This window comes from Falco punctatus (assembly GCF_963210335.1).
Source record: "Falco punctatus genome assembly, chromosome: 4".
Taxonomy (NCBI): domain Eukaryota; kingdom Metazoa; phylum Chordata; class Aves; order Falconiformes; family Falconidae; genus Falco; species Falco punctatus.
Window position 1 is genome coordinate 98,130,935 of NC_137583.1, and position 21,704 is coordinate 98,152,638.

General features: G+C 38.7%; 1 protein-coding gene across 13 annotated transcripts in view; it reads left to right on the forward strand.

The window, feature by feature from the left end:
- The window catches only part of TRAK1 (trafficking kinesin protein 1), a 141,052-nt gene that overhangs the window by 112,000 nt on the left and 7,348 nt on the right, over nucleotides 1–21,704 (forward strand). For 9 of the 13 annotated variants that reach the window (XM_080382622.1, XM_080382629.1, XM_080382631.1 and 6 more), the window contains 8 exons: nucleotides 419–549; nucleotides 1,063–1,137; nucleotides 2,359–2,496; nucleotides 4,152–4,228; nucleotides 6,239–6,475; nucleotides 7,434–7,750; nucleotides 12,109–12,438; nucleotides 21,140–21,242. In XM_080382622.1, the coding sequence (XP_080238748.1) occupies nucleotides 419–549; nucleotides 1,063–1,137; nucleotides 2,359–2,496; nucleotides 4,152–4,228; nucleotides 6,239–6,475; nucleotides 7,434–7,750; nucleotides 12,109–12,438; nucleotides 21,140–21,242 (1,408 nt within the window). The remainder of the gene's footprint in view (nucleotides 1–418; nucleotides 550–1,062; nucleotides 1,138–2,358; nucleotides 2,497–4,151; nucleotides 4,229–6,238; nucleotides 6,476–7,433; nucleotides 7,751–12,108; nucleotides 12,439–21,139; nucleotides 21,243–21,704) is intronic. The other 4 variants (XM_080382627.1, XM_080382630.1, XM_080382625.1 and 1 more) reach the window with 1 other exon arrangement.

Consider the following 21,704-nt stretch of genomic DNA (forward strand, 5'->3'; position numbering starts at 1 on the left):
CCCCAAAACCAACCAAACAACAAAATCCAACAAAAAAAACCCCACCCAAAAGCACAAAACTGAGTCAGATCAGCCATACTTTCCTGTGGTACTTATTTTCCTTATCTAAATGGTTGTAAGGAGAAAATTTATGGCTGAAATTTCACAGCAGAAAATTCTGGCTGTAAGCTACATCTATCTCTGTTGCAAAATAGTTTTGCATTGAAAATGTGAGTGTTAAGGGAAAATACAATCTCCTTTGCAGCATGAGCACTTTTGTGTCTTTCTGGCTTTGTGTTCTACTGTTGGTTTTCAAAAATACTTTGCTGTGTATTTGAGCAGGATTCTGCTGAATCAAGTCATGTGCCAAAAGAACACCTTTCTGCTTGTTTTTCTATGTTTGGGTTTGTGTTATTAATTGTAATCACTTATCTTAAAGGGGATGCAAACATCCAGATTGCCAATATCTCTGAAGAGTTAGCAAAGAAAACTGAAGATGCTGCCCGGCAGCAAGAAGAAATCACCCATCTTCTCTCTCAGATAGTCGATCTGCAGAAAAAGGCAAAAGCTGTAAGGAATCCAGTTGCAAGGCTAAGTTGTGATTTGCTACTATTGTAGCTGGAAGACAAGTTTCAGTCCTCTGTATAGTAGAACCTAAAGGAAATTTTCCACCCTCCTTACCTGGGTGACCTTGTTTGATGTTGAATATCTAGCATACTTGACCAGAAAGCATCAATTTATTAAAAGATGCATATATGATATATCAGATACAATAGTTAGATTTATTTTAAATACTAGATGTGAAAGTCTGCACTGAACTTAATGACTTCACATAAGAGAAGAAGGCCAGCACAAGTATTTCAGTGGGCACGTACTCATTCATTTTAGAGCCTTGGAGGTTCATTTAGCAGGGCACAGAATGATTCTGGGTGTTCTTGTGTTAACATTTTAAATGTTTGTAAACTAACATGTGGACTAATTGCTGCAGGAGGGTCTTCAGAAAAGTTAGAATTTTTCTGCTTACATACAATGTAGGATATAAATGTCATCACAGTATTTTTAACATTTTCTGGCATGTTTTAGTGTGCGGTTGAAAATGAGGAACTTGTCCAGCATTTGGGAGCAGCTAAAGATGCCCAGAGACAGCTCACAGCAGAGGTGAGTACATTACTTAGTATTAGAGTAATTTAATAGTAGGGCAATGGCTGTTCACTTTGCCACAAGAGTTTTAGTTTAAGCTGGGTCAGAAATACCAATTAATTTTGCCTATGTGTATGGAATGAATGTTCTTGGTAGAGTTCAAAACCTTTTCCTTCCTTTTCTCTCCTCCTTCAACTGGCATACATTTTAAAAACCTGCGGCTTATGGGCTATATAGGAACCCCTTCAGAGGCTGACTTCTCTGTGCTGGTAGTTTAAGCCTACTTTGGTTTTGAATAGTGAGATAACACTGAAGAGCTTATTCATACTGTGATTTGTTCAGGGCATAAACGAAAGACAGTCCAGGATTGCTGGCTGTCTTCTGGGTGCTACATTCATGTGAACAAAATGCATGAAATAGAATGAATAAAGCTTGATTCCATTAGGATGTGTCTTGTCGTTGGACTACTTGGAGTTGAATCTTGGACTGCCCATAGAAGCCTTTCCTGCTATGGGCTTTTTGTATCTGTGGTGCTCCACAAAGACTAAGCTTATGCTTTTCCATCCCTTTCTTAGGGAAGACGTGAACAGGATCTCGGTTTCTAAGCCAAGTAGCTTATTTTTATGAAACTTGTAGGAATGTGGTGTTTCAGACTTCAGCTCCTTGCCAAACTTGGTTGAGGTGGCTGGTGAAGTCAAAAGCTATGAAGGTACAGACATCTACAGACAGAGTGATTACATGAGATATGTTTCCTGAGAAAGTCAAGCTAAAAAGAAGACATTCTCTTAGCCTGTTGGAGGTTATATGTATATGTTATATCTATGTAAGTCTTGAGTTAAAAATTCTGAAGTCCCTTGGAACACTGTGAAATGTCTTGTCCGTTTCCTATGCTGTTTGCTACTGCGGTCATTATGGCAGTAATTAGGCACTGTATCTGATCAGACTAAAGATATTTTAGCTCTGTGTCTTGGTAATAGTGGCTTCATATAGGTATGCAGGGCAGGAAATGGAGCAAGCAGTTCCTTCCTGCATCATGACCCCTCTGCCCTCACCCCACCTTCCCATTCTTAATCTGTTATTAACGGTTTTCAGTGATACTGATTTGTTGGAGTTTTCTTCCTTTAAAGTGGAATGTTCTTCCCTACACCATTATACTTTACCAGTGTTAAAAGAATTTGCAGGCTTTTTGTGATGATAGTGTAGCTCATAATGTCTTGGACTGTTTTCTATACTCTGCAGTTGCGAGAGCTGGAAGACAAGTATGCAGAGTGCATGGAAATGCTTCATGAGGCTCAAGAAGAGCTGAAAAACCTCCGGAACAAGACTATGCCAAATGCTATATCACGTCGGTACCACTCTCTCGGTCTCTTCCCTATGGTAAGCTGATTCAAGAAAAAAACTTGCACACACCAGAAAATCAACCAGAGGAAATGTATTTGTATCTGACTTACAGCTTCAGGGACAGGATGCTGGGCCAGACATGAGCATGGGTGAAATGTATATTGATGTAGCACTAAAGGATACCGGAGCGATCAGTTTTGCGTACATGGTCCTGAAACAGTGATGCTGTGCAGTTCCTTATTTTTGATGCAGTATTACATACAACCTGCATCTAGCTGTGCTTGTGTTGTGAATCATGAGTAGCATTAATAGGTTGTTGCGCAGTTCTGTACTGTCATGCATATTGGTTATGCATCTCCTGTACTGTGGTGGTTGATATTCAGTAGGATCTTCTTGTTTTTCTTCAATATCCTTGAAGATGTAGCTTACTGATAACATAACTAATGGTTTCTGGACATGGCATCCTTCTAGTCACTTCTGATACATGTTCTAGTTCTTCAGTACTTGAATAGGTTACACATATGTTCTTGTTCTAGGGTCACTGAAAATCCAGTGGTTCATTAAAATAATGTTTGTTGCTAATATGCATTATGGCAATGTCACTGGTGTTAGCAGCTTTGTTTACCTAGTTTCATTTGATTATGACATTGTACATCTAAAGCATGGGGAATGTGCAGTACCCTCAACCAAATGAGAAACAAAGAGTGGATAAGAATGTCTAAGTAAGTTCAGTGGCTGGCTCTGCTTGCCTGTGTATCTCTAGAATAATTCCATTACTTCTGAGGGCAATGATACCAGTGAAGTTTCTTTTGAGTTACATTAATGTAATCAAGCAGCAGAATCTGGCTGTCCTTGTCTTTAGCCATGACTTGTCTTATTGCTGAGGAAGAACACAAACTATATTTGTACCCAAAGAAGTAAATAGTCAACAAAGGCTTAGCTTGCCTTTTGGTGTTCCCTTCTGAGACTGAACAGGCAATTTAAAGTGCAGCCGTTTAATAATACAAGTCGTACTTGCACGAATAAAGTTGAAAGCTGCAAAAGGTATGTTTGTGCTGAGATAGGCTTACGTGGTTTGTATAAAAATGATTTTCAAGTGTTGAAGCATGGGACCAAAGATCATTTGGATTTATGAATGTTTGACTCTTAGGCGCTGCACTTAACTACATTTAGACAGTAAAACTTACTGACCAGCAATGGAAAATTGATAGCCTGCCATCTGTAACCCTGTGGGGGAAGCATATAATGCTTTATGCCAAGAGCCATGTCTTTTTTGTGGGTAGGTGAAAGGGAAGAGTGTTTTCTGTTTATATTAAATGAAAACAAATCAAGCAGAACTTTATAAACAAAAGGTGAGCGTTACTGAGTAGGGAATTCAGTCTGGGAAGTTGGGGCACCTGAATTCTGTTGTTACCTGTGATGACTTTTTAGGATCTTTGACAGATGTCATATGTCTTCAGATGCTAAGTACTGTAGCAGTATAAGGCCAAGCCATAATTTGTCAGTAATTTAAATGTATACATTAGTCTTCCAGCTTTCTAGTAAATTTTAGTTTTTAAACCTTTCTCTTTTTCTCCATAATGACACTTTAATTATTAGTTATTATTTTATATAAGTAAACAATTATTTTCTGCAATGATAACTTATTAATACTATGATATTTGTTTTTCTTCTGTGCTTATTTTTAACAGGATTCTTTGGCAGCAGAGATAGAAGGGTCAATGAGGAAAGAACTGCATTTAGATGAACCAGACTCTCCTGACTTGGCGTACGACTGAAAAGAATTGGTTCCTAATTGATTGATTGTATCTGAAGTTAATTACCATTTGATGGGAAGGGAAAAAACAGGAAATAGTTGAGCTAGGAATTTAGAAAGAAATATTTCTGCCAGAATGTGAATGATAGAGAGAAAGGAAAATAAATTATCTGTTTATTGGGTGATTATATTTTCTACTAAAGGTATCAAAGGAAAACACCTATATATAGATTTTACCTTGTCTTATGAACTTTCTGTCCTCATTTGTGAGTGCTGAGAATGAGGAAGGGTTTGTTTTCTTGTGTGTTACCATGCTAGGTGTCTTCAGTTAATGGTTAGGGGATGAGTTCGATTCCTTGGGTTATCTGCTCAGGTTTTGTAACAGAAGTTGCCAGGTAGTTACTGATCTAATCAGTACAGTACAGGGAGAACATCAGTGCAGAAAGAGATTCAGTGGTTGGGTGCTTACAGTGTGATGCCCATTACGCTTGTGCTGAAGTTCTCTTGAATTGAACAGGAGAGTGGTTTGAAACAAATTAAGTGCTTGTGACAGTACAGAAGTTATAGATAGATACAGCCTTGGTGACACCAGTTGCACGTGTACTCCAGTAGGTTTATCTCACAGATTTGTACAAGGCATGGACTGGTTAATTTGAAATAAGTTAATCCTGTTTAAAGAGTCTTAGAGAAAGAGTTTACGAAGAAAGGACACTCAGGGAAGGTACAGTAGCCACTTTCCAGAAACCTAAGTATATTTGCAAAAAGCTTGGCACGTACTTAAACCTCCTCTGAGCATGAGCCAAGAATTGTAAATGAGGCTTTGACAGAGTGAAACGTTGTTTAGAAAAATGTAAGATCAGAAAGATGTGTGTGCTCGAACCCCGTAGGATCTTTCTGTCCTTCCAGCATAATCTAACTTAAAGATAGTAACTTCTTTAGTATACAAAAGACTTGTATTGCTATGCATGTACCAAAGAAGAATATCTTATTTTGGTTTCATGGCTTGTGTTGGTTTTTATTTATTTGTTCAGCAGTAGTAACTGTAACTTCTGTGGGACTGTTTATCGATAGGTGCTCTGAGATTCAGCCTCTAAAGGTATACAAGTATAGACTTGGAGCCTACACACAAAGATTGCAACTGTTGAACACTCATGGACAGAAGGAAAGTAATTTGAATGACATTAAATAGCATAAGGTGTGCTGTCATTGTTATGCCCTGTTACCTTTAAGCTGGAAGGGATGCATTGATCTTGTGTTCAGCCATCATTAAACTGTAAAACAAAGTAGCAATGGCACTTCTGTAGCATGATGTAGGGCAAATTTAATTTTGTCAAGAAATTTCTGCTAAAGTGTCACCTGATCTTAATCTTGAAGCAGATGAACAATGTTTGTTATGATATCAGGACAATAGTGATAAAGAATGAACTGTAGAAGTAGGTAAAAAAATTAAGTTTCCAGCCTTGACAGCCTCTCTCTAGACTTTTGGTCCATTATATTTCCGATGGTTTTTGTTTCTAAGCGTTATTTAAGGGAGTTGGAAATTCATTCCAAAAAGAAAAGATACAAGACTTGCTTGCTTAGAGATATTCAGTAGAGTAATTTCAAATTCCCTTTTAAAATTGATTAGCCAGTTCATAGTTAAGAATTGAATGGAGATCAATGTTGTTTTTGAAGAGCTCATTTCCACACAGTGGCTTTAAGATGTTTTTAGCTGATGTACTGAAATGCTCTTTCACTTAATTTTGTTATTAATATTTGAGAGGATATAATATATACATATTAAAAATATACACCATTCTCAAATGTTCTGTCTAAAATATTCTAGGATGATGGATTGAATGTAATGGCCAGACTGTAGCGAGTATGGGACCCTATGCATACCACTTTACAGAAAGTATAAAGACAAGGTGGTTGGTGGAGCTGTGAATAGGAAGGGTCGTTAACAAACTGTTACCTGTTTCTCTGTTCCTTCTTAAGGTGAGAAGGCACTGTGTGATTATTAACTCTGTGTGTGTCTTACAGTCATCAGAAGCGGGTCTTCGAGACAGTGAGAAATGTCAACCAAGTTGTCAAGCAGAGATCCATGACTCCGTCACCAATGAATATCCCAGGCTCTAACCAGTCCTCTGCTATGAACTCAGTCATTTCTAGTTGCGTCAGCACTCCACGTTCCAGTTTCTATGGGGGAGACATCTCTAACATTATGATAGACAACAAGACCAATAGCATCATCCTAGAGACTGAATCCTCTGACAACGGGTCAGTGCAATAGCTCTGTAATTTGCTTTTGCTTTAATTCTGACATAAAGTGTTGCTATTTTCCTCTTTTTGTCTTACATTGTGCAGTTAACACAGTGACGTGCATCTTCAAAAGTTACTTTGTTCTGTGCTTACAGTTGTTGAGCACTCAAGCTTGTTTAAAAAGGAAACTTTTTGAAAGTACTGTATATCAGTGTCTGTAACTCATGCCTGTTCTGAGATGCAGCATCATCAGATGATGTAAAACATAAATTTTTTGTCTTTGCAATTGTGGGTCAACTTTAATTATATTTTCAATATTTTACATTTAATGCTAGGGAGTTCTGATCTAAGATGCAGCTACAGCTAATGCTTTTGATGCTATAAATAAATAAATGGCGTGTAGGTTACCTAATACAAGAACTTATGAATGAAACTAATAAGAAACTTGCTATTCTAGCCATTTGTCTCTTCCCCCAGCACAGCTCCACGCTATGCTGTGTATACCTTCCAGTAAAAACAACTTAATGTTTCAAAATAACAGATGTATTCACATAATATACCCTTGTGACTCATTACGGTATTCTTGTAACGTAGGCCCTGTAAGATGTGGCCTGCTTATTTGAGTTTGTGTAAATGTAAGAGAGTGACAACAAGTAGACATCTCTCATCTCTTTGTAGGAAGAACCTCTTAAGTAAAGTGCAGCTCTTCCAACCAGGAGTTTCCAGGCAGGAACTAGGATTCCAAACAGTTTTAGTATGAAGGAGAGACAAAATATTGGTGTTTGCCTTTGAGCTCCTTGGATGAGTGGCAAGTTGTTCCCAGACATAGTAGTTTAAAGGTACTGCTGAATGTCTCAAAACTGTCATGTGAAGTTTTTAAGCATCTCTAAGAATTATTTTTTTCTCCCTCCTCTCCCCGCTTTTTTTCTTTCTTTTTTTCTTTGTGTGTGTCTGTCCGTCCCCTGTTACGTTTTAGAAATGAAGACAGGATGAAGAAACCTGGAACTCCAGGGACCCCAGGCTCCAGTGACCTAGAGACTGCCCTTCGCAGGCTGTCCCTCAGGCGGGAGAATTACCTCTCGGAGCGAAAGTTCTTTGAAGAAGAGCAGGAAAGGAAGTTGCGGGAACTGGCAGAAAAGGGCGAACTCCACAGTGGCTCCGTTACCCCTACAGAGAGCATCATGTCGCTGGGAACTCACTCCAGATTTTCAGAATTCACTGGATATTCAGGAATGTCTATCAGCAGTCGCTCCTACCTGCCAGAAAAGCTTCAGATTGTGAAACCACTAGAAGGTGATAACAAAGGGCCTCGGCCTTTATCTGTTCTTCTTAGTGACTCTTTGTGGTCTCTTATCCATCACCAGAAAGCAGGAAATCTTTGCAATACATACTCTTTTTACTTTAGAGACAGTAATCCACGCTGTTGGTTTGAAATCTTCTAACTACGACGTTTTTCCACAAGCCTTAAGAATGTTAGGAAACAATTCCAGCCAAGGCAGTAAAATAAATGTTACAGGCCACACGTGCATCAGCTCAGCAGTGCAGCTTTATGTCTGACCTGAACCTCAGTGTTGCAGTTTCATACTTAGAAAATGAAGGTGGTTGAGTATCTGAAAACTAAGCAGCCAAAAGTATTAGTTGATCATATCTCAGTCCTGCAAATAAGCACCTGGAAAGACCTTTGCCTAGTTCACGTAGTCCAGTAGGTCTAATAAGACTATTTTTGTGATTAAAAATTACCTCTGGACTTTATTTGGCTGTTGTGAGTGGCCATACATGAGCTTCTGTGGCTTTGGGTTTCATGTGTGAAATAGTTTGTTGGTTTGGGATTGTTTTTTTAAGTCAAATTTCCTCCATATATTGTCGCAGAAAAAGGCAAGATATAGGTAGATGGTAGTCAGGGCTAGAGCTTCATTGCAAAGTACATTGCTGTAGTCTGTCTAACAAAGCTGACAGCTCATACAGTACCGTCTACCTGGCTTTCTTCAGTCCTTTCGGGTTGTTGCTGGAAGTTAGTTCAGTAAATTTCTTCAGGTTTTAAACAAAATGAAGCTGTTTTCCTTAGTACTTCACAGATACACTAGCCATGTAATTTAGCTTTGGTTTCTGTCTTTCTCGCTCTTCTCCTTTAACAGAACTTGTGTTACATTACATTGTCTGTGTGTGTTTTAATTGCAAAAGTTCATTTTTTTCATCTTTTTAGAGCAGGTTTATTTCATCTATAAGGAACATTTAGCATGACATAAATTCAGAAGCAAAAATAATCCTTCCTATGTCCTGAAGAAAGTGATGTGCTGTATCTACCTGTTCAAATGAAACTATAGCCATAGCACACGAGTCCATACGATTCAGCAGCTTTTAGTAGTTTGTTTTCATGACTGCTTTTAAATGGTCATAACAAATTTTTGTACCACTTGAAGGAAGGGATGATCCAGCTCTGTTTCAGTTACTGGTTGCTACCACTGTAATAGGTTTCTGTCACCATCCCATTATATCTGCTTTTTTCTTTCAATAAACTCTCAAAGTCTTTATCATCTTTCTATCTGTCTGGGTTTTTTTTCCTGGTTTTGTTCATTGTTCTCCTGGGTCATTTTTTTCCTTAAAATTATTGCACCTTTTAAAGTACTTCTCGTGTTTGGTTTTAGATCTCATTTGTAGTATGTTTGTGTCTGCCTGTTTCATAAGTTTAATGTTTATCTTTTATTAAATACATGTTTAGGATGCTGTTCCTTGCTTCAACTTAGTTTCTTTCCTGAGAATTTTCCCTGTGATTTCCCCCGCACCCTCAACTTCACGGATACTTCCAGACTACTGGGGCACAATAGTCTGCTGTTCCTGCAGATTGTTGCCTGTTGTGCCTTTGGGTTTTATTACTGTTTTCCTAGGGGTGCTTATGCTGTAAAATGGAAGAAATAAAAAGTTAGTTCTGTAATAAATGTAAGTTAATGGTTTCTACTCCTTTACAGCAATCTTAAATCCCACAGTAAAACAAATAGGGTGACAGAAGCACTAAGAAATGAATCTTATTCTGCACCTTTAGAAAAAACCCAAAACAACAACAAACCTACACTTTTAGTCAAATAGAATGATCGCTTGATGTGACTTGCTTTAGTGGGTCTTTTGTTTTGGTTTGTTTTTAAACTCTGCATCTACAGCTTGTTGTGCCATAAGCACAAAATAGCACTCCCTGTGTGCTGTAGGAAAGCTGGAGCCTTGGACTCATTGTATCTTCACCCACTTTACTGCAATTGTGGCAACAACACATCGTGAATTTCAAAGCTTTCTCTGACCCCGGTAGCATGCATGCAATCATGCAGATACCAACAACAGAAAAACAGATTTAATTTACTGTGTTCATATTTTTGTGCTTATGTTGTCTTTGCTTCGGTTTGGCAGTTCCCACTCTTGCACACTAATTCCCTGATGCCAGCTTTTTCTGATAACGTAACTTACAAAATTATCTAGCCAGAGACTGGGACTGAATATAAGCGAAGGTGTTGTACTCCCCTCTTCATTTGACTTATTATTTTTTTTTAACAATCATAAGGGAGTTAATAGCTTTTGCATTTGCATCAATTTTATGTGCAGCAAAGTTAAGGCTCCCTTACACACATTTTAATGAGATGAAAATTAAACTCTGATATCCTCCTTTTTGTGATGAAGCGTAGGCCACTTTGATTTCCAGTTTCCAAAATGAACTAATAACATGTAGTGTCAATAGAAGTGTTAAAGCTCAAAATGCAGATATTCTGGTGAGTATCTTTCCATAGAAAAGATACAATATATTATCAATTAAATGTTTGTTCCCTGCAGAGTTTTTCTGAGTATAAGTTTTGGTGAGCCTAAAGGTGAAAAAGATTACGTCTTCAGAATGCATGTAGAAATTAATTAGCAACAGGATTTTATACTTGCACGCAGTGCAGAAAGAAATTTTGATTTCAGTTCTTAAATTTTTAAGCGTGTTGTCATACAGCAAAGCTGTACTCCTTGCTTAAAGCTTGACAGTATCTGGCACTTCTCCACATTCTGGAATATTTCTTTTATATAGAAGGAAAAAAACCGGGACCTTTGTGGCAATTCAGAAATAAATACAATTTGTAGGGATGTCTCTTCCCTACAGTTACTTACTTTGGGATTGTAATGGTTTCTACTTCTTGAACCTCAAGGGTTCCAATCCTCTTTAGTCCCTCACAACTTACTCAAAATTCAAAAAGAACAAGAGAAAAGGAAAAGATAGGGTCATTATCCAAAGTAATCTAGCAGATTCATTTAAACTGAGGTAAAAATTACAGATTTTGAAGAGTGAGGTAGGCTTAATCAAAATGCTTCTCATTCTAAAGAAGGACTTTTCCCTGTTTCTTGACAATAAGCTTCCTCTCATGCAATATCCTCATGTGAAACAGCAATTTTTCTCATCCGATGGGATTTTTTCTCATACAAAATAATGTATATTGGCCATCCCTTCTCTAGTTGTTACAGTGGGTTTAGATTTTTACATATACCATACAACAAATTGAACATTCTTGGTCTTTGAACACTGGTGAGATGTTTGTATGCCAGCTTGTTGAGTGAGTCAGTGTTGTGCTCTGGGGAGAGGGGACAGGAGCAAGACAGCAAAAACTGTTCTGATTCAAGCTAGCAGAGATGAAAACAAAGATGGTTTGATTATGCCATAGGACCTGGAATGTATAGTTTTAAGTTGCACATTACAACACAGCAGTGATTGGTGGGCACATTGGAAAACGTAGGCCCTTGCGAGCAGTGTTTAGTCACTGCTTGAAGAGTTGGGTAAATCCTCCCCTGGTTTTATTTGGCCCATCTCAGTGGATATATCAATTTAATGTGATACATGGCTGTTTCTGACTCGTCTCCTTTTGAACGCTAAATACTGAATGCTTTTCTCTGTAAAATGCACCTCTTCCCTCACTCAAAACGCTTTTCTGCCAAAGAAGAAGCTACAGGTACAGTAGCATTTAGTTTTGTAGTAGTTGAGTTCCTATACCATAGGGGCTCAGATAAGGGCCATACAAAGGTTTAGACTTGATGTATAGGTCAGAGTTGTTACCTGCTTACAGATGCCTGAAGTTGATGTGGCTTTCCCAACGTATGGTAGAAATGTGCAGTTCATGTGACTACCACCCTGTTAGCCACCAGTAGTAAATTCTGATGTTTGCAGCACCTTTCTTGGTGTGAGCTTAATGTGGGAATATGTGGTATATGTTCCTCTTACAGCTTTCTGTGATAGTGCTCAGACCAACTGTTAAATACAACTTCTTTCCACTCCCGCTTAAACCGGTGAATTTAGGAGGGTGCGAATACTGATGGGGAGGGAATGTGCATGCACACAAGTATGCCACATCTTACCACCAGACTTTGCCTAGCTACGTGCTGATGTGATCAGTTTATTTCATGCTGATGTGGAAATGCTGAAGAGTGGATGAAGCAGTTTTGCCTTATAGCATGTCTTCCTAGAAAGAGTAAAGCCTAGAAACATTAAACCCAGAAACACATTAAGGGGTTGGGGCTCCCAGACCTTTGGTCTTCCGGATAAACAAAGTGGGATTTTCTGCCTTTTAGATCCTGGACTAATTACTGATTATTTTTTTTTTCTTTGTGTGTGTGTGTGTGTTGTCCTTCTGTTCCCTTTCAAGGTTCTGCCACTTTGCACCACTGGCAGCAGCTGGCTCAGCCTCACCTGGGTGGGATCCTGGACCCGAGGCCCGGGGTTGTCACTAAGGGCTTCAGGACTCTGGACCTGGACCTGGACGAAGTGTACTGCCTTAATGACTATGAGGAAGATGAGACAGGTGACATTTCTTACAAGGGCCTAACTACCTCGACGCCAGTTCAGCACACAGAGACCTCAGGTGAGAGGTCACAAGCACAAGTGACTGTTTCAGACAACAAGAATAACCCCCGCCAATCTCAGGCTTTCACAGAGGAGATGCAGGAGTCCACGACTGACGATGATGAGGGGTCTGGTGAGGGAAACTCATTAAGTCCAGTAAAACTGACATCTTTACAGGATTTTGATTACTGGGCCATTCTCGCATCTCTCCAGAACAGCATCCATAGTGTTGCTTTGTGTGTAACATCTGCGCGTTAATGCGTGCAGTAGTTAGAACATAACCATTCTAACATTGGCTCAAAAATCCTTTCCTTAATAGTCATTTAATTTGACTTTTTTTTTCAGTAACAGCATCTGTGGTCAATATTTTACTCTGTTTTGATAAGAGAAGGCTGCTAAAAGGAAGTGGTTGGCTCACAAACCTTTGTGTGGCACGTATGCAACTTGTATGTGTATTTAGTGCACTCTCTGCGGTGTATATAATGTATAGATGATATATATTTTGTATGCCTATAGTGCAGATATTCTTCTGACTGTTTGTAAGAGGTGCTGCCATGTTTTAGATTTTTGTATTTTGGGAAAAAAACAAAGACTAAATGATGACAAAAGGTGCATCTAAGTTGCCTTCGCTGAAACAAATGGAAGTGCCTTGAAAATCAAGCTAAGAACTTCTGCAGACTTAATTAAGTTACCTCAGATAGAGTTAACTGGTTTTAAACTCCTTTGAGATAAAGAATTAAAAGGATGCTTTTATGCAGAGAATAATGACATTTCCCTCATTCCCTCTCCACCACACTATTAAATTCTGTCATTCCTATTTATACCGTATTGAGACTTAAACATTTTTAAGTGATGCAGTACTGCATGAGTTATTAGATAACTGATGTTAGTGATCTATTATTGCACGAGGTTACCAGTTCTCAGACTATAGATGTGTTTTGAGTTTGTGTGGTTTCTTTTTCTGTTGGTTTTTTTTTTTTGGGTGGACGGGTGTTTGTTTTGTTTTAATAAGCTATATAGGAGTTTAGTCTTCATTAAGATTTGCTACTGGTAAAGAATTATGTTTAGTCCAGAATCAGAAAACTACCAGAACTCCATTTTCTTCAGACTTCTTGTTTTTACGTAACTGCTTTAAATGAAGACACTTCCTTCCTGTTCTTTTTTTGCAATATGTAATAATTTATTATTTGGCTAATCTTTGGAAGACTAGATTGTCTCAGGGCTAGACAATAATATTTCTGTTATTTTCATGAAGTGCCAGAGTATCCTCAGCTCTCACTGAAATGGCAGTTCAGTGCTTTCAGCTATTGAATATAAGCTATTTTTTGCAGTCAGTTGTAGTAAGATTCAACCTAGAGTCATTTAGATTGGAAAAATACCCTTAAGTCCAACAATTAACCTAACGCTACCAAGTCCACCACTAAACCATGTTCGTGAGCACAACATCTATACGTCTTTTAAATACCTCCAGGGCTCAACCACCTCCCTGGGCAGCCTGTTCCAGTGCTTGAACATTCAAATCCTTCAACTTCCCTTTCCATTGGCAAAAAGTGTCTTATTCAATGAGATCTTTTGCCCAGGAATAATGATTATATTAATTTTTAATATTAATATGGAAAGAAATGATGCTTCTGCAGGACTTGTACAGTTTTGGGTATTGTCCAGGTTTTTATAATTTTAAAGTATGAATAACAGCAGCAAGAAAAGCTGGAGATCTAGGAAATATGAACTGAAATAAAGACTGAAATAACTGACATGTTTTAGGGTCTGCAGAATAAAAGATTTAAGAAAAGATATGATTAATTTTAAAATACATTGCTGCAGAGAGGAATGCAACAAGCAGTTCTTCATGTACTCGGAATACAATAATTGTGCAAAAAAGCTGTTTGGGTTATGCCGGGCAAATAATTTTCTAATTGTAAGACTATTCAACACAGAAACATGTCAAAAATTTGGAAGACATTGTCATGGACCATACATAAATGATATAGGTATCATTTAGTTCTTTAGGGTTTTTAAGAATGGATTAGTGAAAGATCTGTGGGTAATGATTTGGAATAGTTCTTTCTTTGGAGTAGAAAAATAAATGTAGTCCAGCGCTGTGATTACAAAGTGGCAAGAAAGACTAGTATTGCCCTCCACTTTCTTTCTCCATGATAATTTAAATACAGGTCACTGTTACTAACAGGTTATTCCCTTGTTACTGCTGACTTTGCCTGGGAAAACCCTCTCTCAGACAAGGCTTTTAAGCATATTCCCTACCTTATAAATTGGCAAAGCAGATAAAATCTGTGAAATTGTCCTAGTAGTCTCATTTCATCTTATATTGTTTGTTGGGTAATTTTAATACATTACATGAACAGAGAAATCTGTCAAAATTAGTAACTTTGATCTATAGAATGAACAAATGCACTGAAAACTTTAATTTCCTAGTATTTATCCTTCCTTCAAATTGCCCAGCTGCTTAGGATTTAGGAGTATCCATGAGCCACCACATCATTATTGGTTGCATAGTTGCTGTATCTGCTTTTTGTTGAAGCAATTTGTCAGGTGGTGTACAGGGAGAAGACAACTGTGGATGTTTTCAGAGTAGGCACTTACTAACATGGCACTGGCTTTCTTAGGATCCACAAATCTGCCCGCTGAAGGATGCCTTTTGGGAGTAGGGATGTGTGCTTAGCTTATGAATGTATTTTGTATTTAAATAGCGTGCAGCCATTGCTTCTCTTGAAAAAACCTCCTCAGCATTCTTTCTGCCTCTCCCAGATTTCTGTGTAAGAAATGCAGTGCAGGTAGGGGTGTGTACGGATGTGTGGTTCCTTACAGTGCTGTCACAAGTGCAAGGTTATGACCTCATTGCTTGCATGATTTCAGCGGAGATGCCAGTTGGCAACATACGGAGTAAGCACTTGCTAGAGAATGTGGAAGTAAAGTAAAAAAGAAAGGAGAAAATTATCTTCAATGCGTTCTTTAGTGGTAGTGCTTTTGCTTGTAATCCAGGATAGCTCCATTGTGGAAAAAAATCAGAGTTCAAGAAGTTTGTAAAAGCCAGAGGGTATTTCCCTACAGTTCCCATCAGCAGGTCATAGGGTGTGCCAGTCCAGAGCTACAGGTCTTCTAACCTGAGAGCAAGGTGTCTGTGGAAATACAGTGCCTACAAGGACTGTTCCCAGCAGGTGTAAGTCATTTTAGTCTTTTGCGTAGGTGTCTCTCATTATCAAATGATGTATGCTTTTACGGCTTGTGTCTTACCATTTTTGCACTGGAGATTTTCTCTAGCAGAGTGCTATGAGGTCTTATTTTTACTGCCGTTTTGCAGGCATGCAGAGTACTGCTTGAGATGAGCCCCGAGAGAGGTCATTTTAACATCCAGGCTCAGGAGAGCAAGTGCTGCTAGTAGTGCCAAAGGTGTCTTGTAGCCAGAATAAATGTATTTGGAACAGAGTATCAGTTGTTTCTTGGTGAGTGCTGGACAGAGTCAGAAATCATTCTGACTAAATAAGAAAAAGTTATGGTCTTTGAATTTTCCTGTCCCTTTACTGAAACCTGTAATATCCATTGATATATAAAATAACTTCCTTACCGTACATGCAAATTTATCCCAGCTGTGGCACTGAACATTTCAGGAGAAATTAACGCACATGTAATTTATGATCTGCAGTTGGTCTGATGAAGCTACAAATGGCGTGTGGGCTAGAGTAACTTTATGGAAGATTGTAAATTCTAGAATCACAGTTCTAGCCTAATACCCAGGAATAGGTTGAAATTTCTATGTCACTTGTATAGACTCTCAGCATAATTGGAACGGTATAGAAGTTACAGGATGCAGCAATGTTAAAACCATCTAGAACAAGTGATTTTTGCAGCACAAATTTTGAATAACCTCAATATATATTTTTTTTATTATTATTCTTTGAGAGAAACTGTATATTATAAAACTGTGGAGTCTGTTTCGGAGGAAGGGGTGGTTGTGTGGTGTGTGTGGTGGTGTTAATTCATTGCCTTTCAGGTTTCCCTTAAACAAAAAACCCCAAGCCATTCAAAGCACTTAATAATGACATGAATGTTCTCTTTTTGAGGTTGGAAGGGCTACACTTGATTCAGCGTGTGCTTAACTGCATGCTAGTATTGGGTGCATGAACCTAAGCTGGTCTTCCAGTACTTGTGTTTGTAAGTTCCACTAACTGATTGCTTTACAGGATCAGCCCTCTTGTACTTCATGTGTAGACCTTAACCATGACATGGACTCCTTTCTAAATAGATGCCTAAAATCACAAAAACATATCATTAATGTCTTATGTTTGAGTTGGTGTTAGCAGGATTACTATACATATTTCTAAGAGGTTACCATTGTACAGAAAAGCAATAAATCTGTTAACTCTTAGAACTAAGGTATTGATGCATATTTAAGTATATTTTATTTTCAAATGGCATGAATATTTCACAGTAATTATTTCTTTGAAAAAAGTCTGTCAGCAGTTGCTATGTGTGCTGTTAAAATGCTAGAATTTTAATTTGTCGATCCTAGCCTGCATAAACTCATGTTGAAGCCACATTAAATACTTCAAAGTCTTCTTACATCTGTGCTCTGTGGTTATATGCATATGAGAAGGAGACCTCAGCCAGAAGAAAGCTAAGAAAATCCTGTCCAAAGAATACTCACCTTTGTTCAACTTTTCATCTTTTGCTGTTTCCAAAGGCAAAAGAAATGGAAAGTTTGGAAATGCATATGTTCAGAAAATAATTTTGGTGTTGATTGTTTAAGAAAGGTAACAGGAGTAATGCTTCTGGCATAGATGTATGGATTCTTGGAGGTTTTCAGCATTCATGGTTACCCCTGAAGGCAGTGTTTTCTGAAGGACATCTGAAGGCACTTAAATGCCTTTAGGGGAGCACCATGCTCACATTTTACAGCTGGTGTGTTTATCACCCATCTCTGTGTTGTTGTAGCAGTTAACCTGGGCATCAGCTCCAGTATTCCCTATATTCTCCCTGTTCTGTCGTCAGCCAGGAGTTTTCAGTACAGGTAGCACTGGGTATCAGAATTCTCACCTTTAGTCAGCCGGAGGGAACAAATGCTGCTAAATTTAGAAAGTGCATGCAGCAGTTATCTTGTCCTGTGGATCCTAATGAGGTTTTGTGACCTAGTTTTCAGGAATTTCACCTCGCCCAAGAATGGAGTTGGTGGCATAGACTGGCAGAAGTGAAGTCCGTAGCTTGTATTCTGAGTGGGAATGAGGGAGAAAGTGCCTCTTCATGGTCCTTCATTATCCTCTTCCAAAGCAGGCAGAGTTGTTTGTGGTTGGTTGGTTTTTTCCGATTCAGCAATAAAAAATAAAACTTCTAATGCTTTAAAATACCATCTGCTGCTGTAAGGACTCCCCAACCTGGTTGTCGTTCCATCCCTGTCTCACCAGCCTGTGGTAAAGAGATGCCCAAATTCCACTATGCGCCCTGCTGAAAGAGCAGGGAACCAGGTTTCCTCCTTTTGTTAAAACATGAAAGAAAAATCCAAAACCCAGAGTGTTTTGCTTCAGAGTTGGACTAAAACGTTACCTTTGTGCCAGTCTGGATCAGGTCATACTCTGAAGATTTCTGATATTTTTTTTAAAGTTAATTTTTTAATCACTCTGTGTTTGCCAGAAGAGTTGTTTATATAAAATGCAAAGATTTACTGCCCACTGTGAGCTCGCTGCCTCCTTGCTATTCATCTAGCATAACAGTGAATTTGAGTTTGTAACCAATGGCACAAAAGTTAATGGTGGTTCAGTATAGCTACCTTTTAGAAATCTTTCTCAAACTTAATTTGTCTTGACACCTCTTTGTGGCTGGGGCAGGCTACTGGTTTACCAGCTGTAACTTGGTACCTTTCTCTGCACGTGCTGGTCGAAAATCAGATTAACGGGTCTTTTGAGAGTTCCCTCAGCAGAAGACCATATCCTAAACTCATCTGTTTGTTGGTTGCATCTAGCAGAATGGCCCATCATCTGGGGTACTGAGGCTGGATCTGAAACAGCTCAGAGCTGTAGAAGATCAGCTTTGTGTTCTGAGTGGGGAAAGCTCTGTTGTACCAGAGGATGGAGCTCTCTGCAGTCAGTTTGACTAGTACCTGCCTTCTTTTGCAGTATTTTAAAAGGTGTTTTTACAGCAGTGTTTGTGCTTACGGTAGAATGTCTTTCAGCTGTAACGTTTTGCATTTTTTCCAAAATGCCTAAGAATTGTTTGAGAAAGCTTAATAAGGTAAGAATCATTAATTACTGAGAGAGAAAACATGATCTAGCAGCAATCTGAGGTTTAGCTTGAATTTTAATTTAGGGGGAAAATGCACAGACAGTTTAGCTTATGGTTTCCCGGAGGATGAAATTACATGATGTTTTTGTAAATTCTGTTAAACACTGAATTATGTACAGATTCTTTTTTGTACAGATATGAAGCCTCGTTGTTAACCTACTAGTGCTTTAAAGAGGGTATAAATAAAACATTCGATTTCAGACAGTCACATGGAGCAGATGTTTATATTTAAAATAATACTTTGCTGTATGTACATGTGAAGATAGTCTCTCTTACTGTAAACTTCTGTATTACTTCCTCAAAAACTGATACCAACTCAGGAGATGGCCATTCTTAAGTAAAATGGCTAGGTTAGGAATGAATGATTTTGTTTATATTTTATAAACTTTGTTCATTTACAGCAACAGGTTCTCAATCTTTGTATTGTGTCCAAAGGATGGAAAATACTACAGCAATGTGATACACCCCATTGTTGACTCATGGAGGATGAAGCTGGTACAGGACTTTCTTAGTGGTATTTGAGGGTGGAATACATCCTTGGAAATCGATAAAATTTTTTTTGTATAATTTCAATTTTTCCTCTGGTTACTCAGTGATTGCTCTACTTTTAGCAGCCTTCTCCTATCTCTGACTCATTAATAGCAATGAGTCTTGCTTTTGCTAATGCAGCTATGTATCTTCAGCGTGCCTGTTTCCAATCTGAGGGGATGCCCAATGGATATAACAAATGGGGAAAATGCACTTAATGTATTACGGCTACATGCTTTGGGTTGAGCTTGCAAACTTGAACAGGCGTTGCTTTATTCTGTTCTCTATTCATCATCCAGGGATAATGGCTTTGTTTCTACTTGATTTATGTTGAAGTCCTTTGTTTTTCTCCAAATAACCAATTTTTTTCATGTCCAGTTATTTGAGCTCTTTCTCCAGATTTTCTTTTAACTCTCTACAATACGGAGAGAATCATGATTGCTAGGCTGTGCTCCCTTGTAATAGCTTTTATAGTACTCACACTAATCTCTAAAGCAACTGGATTCCTGAAGCATCATAGTTACCATCTCTGGAGGTGAAGTAGAGCTTGTTGTTATGCTGTGCTAACATTTGAGTGTGCTAACATGACACTCCAGTGGGTTTTTAGAAAGATCCTTTTTAACATACAGCAGTATGTTCCAGCGCTAACTGGAAGTTACCTCACACTGTATGCTTAGCCACTTCTGCTTCCACTGTTCACACTCCCCATGCGCTGCCCTTCACACACTGCTTTTATGTGTTCTTAAAGGACTACCTAACTGCACACACTATTTTGGAGCTGTGATACTTTCTATATGAAAAAGGGAACACAGCCACAATTAAGACTTGCCTTGCTTCTGCTAAGCTTCTCTGGAAGTTCAGAATGGTGTCTGGTCTAGCTGGTTGTTCCGTCTGTCCTTTGCAATGTGTTGAATAGTTGTGTACTGTGGTATTAAAATGTGGCTTAATCAGGGAATGGCTCAGAGGGTTGGGTAGGACGACGGGGAGGGAGCTACACACGGGTTTTTATTGTGCATGTCTTTTGACCACTGCTAAGTTTGGTTACTAAGTAAGACAACCTATGCAATCATGATATCTTTGATGTAATACTTAACGGGGTGTTTTTCAACCAGCTTTTCAGATGCATGGCTTTTAAATTTTGTAGCTATTTTGCAATGGCCACAGCTGCATTATATAGCAGGTTCATATGTCCGCAGCAGTATCTCTACTAAGAAGGAGGAAATTGGCCTCAGTCCTTATTTTTTTCAAATTGAGCTGTATTGCTGCTTTCGCAAATTACTGGTACACTGACGGAGTGGCATTTTTACAGCAGCATTAGTGGGGAAAATTATTTACTACACTGTTTACAAATATTCAAAAACTGCTATATAGTGCAGTAGAGGACATACATTCTTAAAGAATCTGAACACATGCACAAGAGAAGTGTCACAGATGTACAGTAGTGGATCCAAACAACTGCCCCTTTCCTTACTGTGGATATCAAAAGTCAGAGACAGAGAAACAATGACATGTGTCAGTCCTTTCCCCGCCCCAGCAATCTGTATTCCTGTAGTATTAGCAAGCTGGATCCATTACTGAGAAGTGATGGGGATACCTTGTTGTGGATCGATCTAAAAGCTGAAATGCACAAGCATTCAGAGTATCTTTGCCCTCTTGAGCTGATACTAGAAAATGCTGCTTGTGATTTCCCACTGATGCAAGTTGCTAGTTTAGATGAGGACTAGCATTTCAGGCACTGCTTTGCCTAAATGTGGTTTGAGCAAGACTTACCTGCAGTGTTAGTGATCATGGGCAAGTTTTAGCAGACACTTTTAGTCAGCACTGGCCTTGGAGTTCTAGATGCGTTTCGAACAAGTGTCTGTTAGAACACTGTAGCACTTGTGTATTTCACTTTCCTTGCATTGATCCCATCTCTGGTACCTCATCACTTTTTGCATCTGTCTTATCAGCACACAGAAGTTTGGTTTTCCCCTTTTCTGTGTAAAATGCAAAGAATTTGCTTTTTTTTAATTTAGTACCTCATCCTGGGAAGTGCATGTCACAAACCAACTCCACCTTCACCTTCACCACCTGCCGCATTCTGCACCCTTCCGATGAACTCACACGAGTCACACCAAGGTAAGGGTTTCCTGTGGTGGCAAAGCATTTAGCTCTGTCAGAGTTTTCCCTCTAAACAAATGCAAAGTAATGGCAGAAGCAAAAGCATTAGCTGCATTGCTGAATTACAATACACCCCTAAATTTTTCCTCCCAATTTGAGCTACCTCATCCTGATTTTCTTTGAGAGGCATGTGTATTGTTTTAGAAGGCCAGTCAAAACACCTTAAATTTTGTTGTCTCTAGTTAAAATATTGCAGGATCAGACCTAACTAAATTGGCTTCCAGTATCCAAACCTGACTATTCTTGATCCCAGACCAGTCGTAGTATTCATGTGTGAATACGCAGAATGTGGTCTCTCACAAAAAAAATTAGAGATTTTTCCAGGGAGGAAAAATCTAAACGTTTGGCCCAGAAGAACAAAACATGCGCAGGTAAAGAAATCCAGGGAGTACATGAGGAGTGGAGGAGGAAACATGCCTT